Source organism: Penicillium nucicola (genome assembly GCF_028828085.1).
Source record: "Penicillium nucicola strain IBT 29836 chromosome Unknown utg000010l, whole genome shotgun sequence".
Taxonomy (NCBI): Eukaryota; Fungi; Ascomycota; class Eurotiomycetes; order Eurotiales; family Aspergillaceae; genus Penicillium; species Penicillium nucicola.
Window position 1 is genome coordinate 152,212 of NW_026643134.1, and position 5,362 is coordinate 157,573.

The 5,362-nt window shown below is 52.4% G+C and overlaps 2 protein-coding genes across 2 annotated transcripts; both read right to left on the reverse strand.

Annotated features, from left to right (window-relative positions):
• Nucleotides 1-794: 794 nt before the first annotated feature.
• Nucleotides 795-1,981, reverse strand: N7511_008586 (sideroflexin family transporter; the record flags this gene model as incomplete). Its single annotated transcript, XM_057130963.1, has 4 exons — nucleotides 795-1,481; nucleotides 1,543-1,637; nucleotides 1,688-1,821; nucleotides 1,878-1,981. 4 exons carry the CDS (start codon nucleotides 1,979-1,981, stop codon nucleotides 795-797), a joined length of 1,020 nt encoding a protein of 339 aa, XP_056978951.1.
• Nucleotides 1,982-2,566: 585 nt separating this feature from the next.
• N7511_008587 (PHD finger domain protein) lies at nucleotides 2,567-4,782 on the reverse strand (the record flags this gene model as incomplete). The annotated part of the gene is made up of 2 exons (XM_057130964.1): nucleotides 2,567-2,753; nucleotides 2,804-4,782. The coding sequence occupies 2 exons, from the start codon at nucleotides 4,780-4,782 to the stop codon at nucleotides 2,567-2,569; spliced, it is 2,166 nt and encodes a 721-aa protein (XP_056978952.1).
• Between the last annotated feature and the right edge of the window lie 580 nt (nucleotides 4,783-5,362).

Sequence of the window (5,362 nt, forward strand, 5' to 3'; positions counted from 1 at the left end):
CTTTATAATATATGGATGGGAAGTCAGTACCTTGCAATTTCTCTTAGGGAGTAGAAGAAGCTTATGTATAGAGGGAAGGCTTCCGGTTATACTACTTAAAACCAGCCGGTTGAATAGGATTATCAACGTCACAGAATGGAAACCTATTCTTTTTGGTCGTGTATACTAAAGATGCCGGAAATTTTATCTAGCACTTGCGTGGTCTAATGGTCATGACGTCTGATTCACAATTTGAATCTCACAATTCTCAGAAGGTTCCCGGTTCGATCCCGGGCGCGAGTACTACTTTTTTGCTTTTCTTTTTTTCTATACTCATGAAACTCCGAATAGTTATTGACTTCTTTTTTTGAGATGCGATTATCTAGAAAAACTATAAAATTTTACGTGGCCTGGTTCATAAGTGTCTTTTCAGCTTTAGCATCCCTTGATAGCACAGCTGATGGTACCATCGGCTTTTTTGATAAAAGGAAAGTACGTAAATAGAGTAAGTAGCCCATTATGGTCTCGACAGGAAGATCTGGAGATCTAAATAATACACCTATCTATGTTATAAAATTGCATTAAGTATTTATGCTTGCTATATTGGCGGCGCCAAATGTTAGTAGGTATTCTAAAAGTTCGATAAACGCAAGTGACCATATCAAAATGGACATTCATGTTCTATGTAGGCTCATTTGTATAAAACAAACAGCATCAAAATGTAAAATGCAAGCCGAAATATACAACCAAAAGCAACAGGTATCCGTCACCCAATATAATGCAGAAGCACGCTGTTCAACGCCGAAACCCAATATTTACATTCCGCGGTTGAACTCAACCATGCCCTGGTCACCACCACGACCTTGGAATTCCTCTTCAAGGCTGGAAGCACTGATGGCTTGGCGAGATGGGAAAGCAGCAAGTGCAAGAGGCAAAGCAAAGAGCGAAGTACCCAAAATAAGCGCAAGGTTAACAGGCATAACCATGCGAGGGCGGGCACGTAGCCAATCGGTCTTCTCAAGCTTGACCAAGATAAGAGGCGGCAGCACCATGATCGGGGTGGCATTCAGAACACGCGAGATGGCAGTTTCACCGACAGCCAGTGTAGCAGCCTTCTTACTCTTACCGAGACTCTGGACAGGCTCAGCATCTTCGAGGGCCTCACGCTTGGCACGCTCTTCGGCCGAAAGAACGGGGTAGACATCGATACCCTGGCGGATTTCCTCACCGCGCATGAGGAAAACGTTCAGGGCGCTGGCGCTGGCAACAGCCGCGAAGGGGACGAGACGGGAGAGGATGAGACGAGTGTTGGGGGAGATGCTCTTGAGACGGGGCACAAGGGCCTTCAGACCGAGGGCTGTGGAGCAGGATGCTGAGACGGCCAGGAAGTATGACTGGGCGATCTGGGATGTGGAGAGGGGAGTCGATTTGTTCGCGTTGGCGTTGTTTATAGCGACGTTGAGGGATTGGTTGCCGATTTGCCAGAGGAGGGTTCCAGATGTCTATTGAGCCATTGTTAGGTATGCGATCGGTTTGCAGAATTGGGCATAAGGAAAAACTTACGCCGAGTCCTGGAGTCAACATGCCCGCAGTGACGACCAGGTTCGAGAAGACGTAGGCAGACATGCGGAATGGGAGGAGAACGGGGGTGCCGGTATCTACTGGTGATTAGCCAATTGCCCAGTATATACCAATGCGGGTACCATACCAGGGTGCAAAGTCGCATCGACGACCTTCTTGGCGGACCACAGCTCGGGGGTCATCACCGGGATACGGTTCTGCTTGTAGGAAGCGATGAGGTTCTTAGCGTTCTCTAGACCGGCGCCTGAGACAAAGAGAGTGCTACAGTTGAGACTTAGTGTGCGTATGCAACGTCAACACCCACATTCACAACTTACCGAGGGTCAGCGATGTCAACGGCATGGCGCACACGACCCCAGTAGGTGGAGAGGTTATATTGCGATGCGGGAAGGTCCCGGCTGCCAGGGAGAGAGGCCGACATAACAAATGAAGCCGAATAAAGAATGTGTGTAGATAGTATGGGGAGAGAAGACTAAGACTCCGCGGGGGAGGTGGTTTTTCGATAAAATAAAAGGCGGTGAGGCGATAAAGTGTGGATTGGCCAATCAGCGGTCTGATCCGATCTATACCCAAACTTTAATTCGAACTTTTCAGGGCGCCTTCGAACCCATAGGAGAGGAACTGGACTAAAAATAGGAGGGGGTTTCAATACTGGACAGCTAATAAGAGCAACATTCTAGTCTGGACAGAGGGGGTCAGATTCGGGACTAAATAGGCTGTGCCTGAGTACCTCTCTAGCCGGCCCCTCTCCCGAGACCGGTTCGCCACGCCGATATGCGGGGATCTTGCAGATTATTCTACGAGAGGTGATGAGAATGAAACATAGAGATGGCTCTATTCTGGTTTGTCCAGGTTGTGAGGGAATAGTACATAGGTATCATAAGGGGTCACAGGATTAGAAAAGGGGCAGGGTGACCTGGCTAATGCGTGGTATAAGGAGCCCGGGCGGGCAAGCATGAGACAAAAGAAATGAAGCAGCCGTTCACCGATCCAGTATGGTCATGATTTACCGGAGACGGTAGGACTTGTGGGCCAAAGGAGAGGGAGGGGCATTTCCCGTGGGCACGTAAGAGGTTCGAACACGGTTCTGTCTTGATGGTGTTTGGGCACAAAAGATGCAGACGTATACAGAGGGCAGATTAGCTCGCTCTAATCCGACACATCTGGTGTGTAGCCAGTGGGTGCATGATTCACTGTGAAACATAAGTACAAACTCAGACTTGACATATAAAAGGGAACTCACCATTGAATCATGAGATGGCCCCCGTTATCCATCGAGCGGCAGACACACCGTGTACCATTGCTTGGATTACTGTAACGATCTGTGCTGGGTGTGGCAAGATCAGGGTCGGTCAGGGTGGTAGGAGAGGCATTGTGTCGGGGGTTGATATCGAAGTCGCTGCCGAGGCGGGGAGGGGATGATCGGAGGTGAGTAAAGGTGTGGGATGATCGGGAGAGCCGATTGTTAAAGGTATTCAAAGAAGGTCGAGGTCCCCGGCCACGGTCTTTGAGAACCTGTCGAAGTGCATGTGTGGCATCACCACTATCGTCTTCCTCTCCGGGAAACGAGTCGGATGCCGCACTGCCGCGAGTATAGCTCGAGTCAGAGTGAAGTAAGGAAGAGTGTCGCTTAGGGGTCCGCTTGATATCAGGAGATCCACGACAGTTCCCTCGCCCAGCTGCTCTGGAAGAGCCAGCCCAAGGTGACATTCGACCCGAGTGGGAAGAGCCGATAGTGGAAGCATAAGAACCCTTTGAAGGAGGCCGAGAGTCGGAATCACTGCGGGAAAGTGGACGTCGACTGAGGTCAAAGATAGAAAAGGAAGACTGGGCACGATGCAGGACTGGGTAGTCTGAGTACTCAGCCGGATCGACTTCACTCTCGGTTGTAGACCCGTCTAGATCCATTCCAGTCAGGGGATCGGTCAAACCAGTGGGACCTTCATCGACAGGCTCCATCTCCGCCTTTGCACGACCATCCCGGCCAACACGAAGCACCACAGACGAGGAACGCGTGGGCAAGCCCGTGGCAACCGAGTTGGCCCGAGCCAAGCGGGCAGGACGCATCCCTTTCGCGGGGGACGAACGCCCCTTGGAGGGACTCTTGCGGATCCCGCTTGTGGATGCCATCATACCCCCAGCTTGACTGAGTGGCCGGTGGGAGCTAGTGAGAGCAGAGTGAGTTACACTGCGGGTCAGCACCGGTCGTGTGCCCCTCGGGGTTAAGTCGTCATCTTCTTCCTCGCTTTCGCTCAACCCAACAAACGATGCAGATCGTTGTCCGGTCGGTACCTGAGCACGAAGAAGCTCCTCCCGTTTCGACTCTTCCGCCTGGTGGTGGTACGGCTGCCGAATACCACGCAAAGATCTCGTCTGCGGCGTGAGATGCGGACCCCCAAACCGCCGGGCGGGAGAGCTCAGGAATAAAGCTGGATCCTCTGCCTTGGTAACCGGAACCCGGGGAGAAGTCGAAAAGGGTGCTGGGAAAAGAGCAGCATCGGTGGGTGGTGCGGCGGAAATCCCATACCCGTTCCTAAACTCGGGGAGATCGATTGAGCTGTCGATGGTTGGTAGCTGAGGAATGCGGTGTGAGTCGGACATCTGACGAGCATCAAAGGCACCATTGCTGGGCAAAGGAACTTCTCCGGCGTTGTCCAGGTCGTGATCCCAGAACAACCGTTGCTGTGGAAAGAAAGGAGAGCCCGCGGGATCCAAGGCAGCCAGCTGGAACAAGTCGGGGGAGGACTGTAGATTGCCAAACAGGCGAGGAGACGCTCCCAGAAGGCGACTTGGGGTTTCCAAATGCCCCATGGCCCCTGTATCCAGCTCGTCGAACTCGGGGATCTTTCGCCTTGACGCACTGGTCGGAGGAGGTGTTTGCATCGACGCCGCCGACTTGGCCGAGCCCATCGGAGGGTAGTCGTCGCTCGTATTCTGGTTTGACCTCACTGCCCTGATCCGCCTCGCGGTGTCGGTCTGCTCCGTCCTCTGCTCTCTCCCCCGGTGGCTCTCCCCATGACTTGCCTGTCCCTTCCCGGCTGAATTGAGGCCGAACCTCTGGGGTGTACGATGCAGCTCCGGACTGGAGGCATACGGGTCGGAGGTATCCCAGGTCACTCGGGGATCGAAGAAGCTGGACTCGAGTTTCGGGAAGGAGTCGAAGGAAGCCGGAGTCCTCGTCGGCGTTTGCGGTTCGGAATAACTGAAGCTGAAGAAATCCATGAGTGGCTATAGAAGAAGAGAACCCCGCAAAGCATACCTGTGAACAGGATCCCAACTCATGTCCGCACCATTGAATGTCCCTGGCAACCTTAATGAGCAGAATGTGAGGGGAGCATTGAAGGGTAAAAAGGTTGCTGATCAAGGGATGGAACGATGGAAGGAATGTTTTTCTGTTTTTTTCCCTCTACGTGGGGACTTTTTTTTCCTTTGGACCTCCACAGATATCCACAGCTATTCCGGACTTTATGCAGGAACCGATATTGACAAGAGTGGCAGAGAAGCAGAGGTACTGTGCTGTAGGAGCTGAGAGGCTAAGAGCTCAGCCTACCATTTGCAGGGATCCCATTTGCAGGCGCCTATTACCTCCTTAGCTTAGCCCCCGACCCGACTGTACCCTTGTTCCAGACCACAGGGAACCCAGATCCAGGGCAGTTGAAGACGAGCCACTGATCGGACTGGATTGTCACTTTGTTTCTTGGTGGTTTAGTTTCCGGCCAATGACGCTATGCTGTTCCACCATTCCCGTATTCCGGTCCTGTATGTGCCTGGATCCGGAGATCAGAGTGACCAAAGGTGAGGC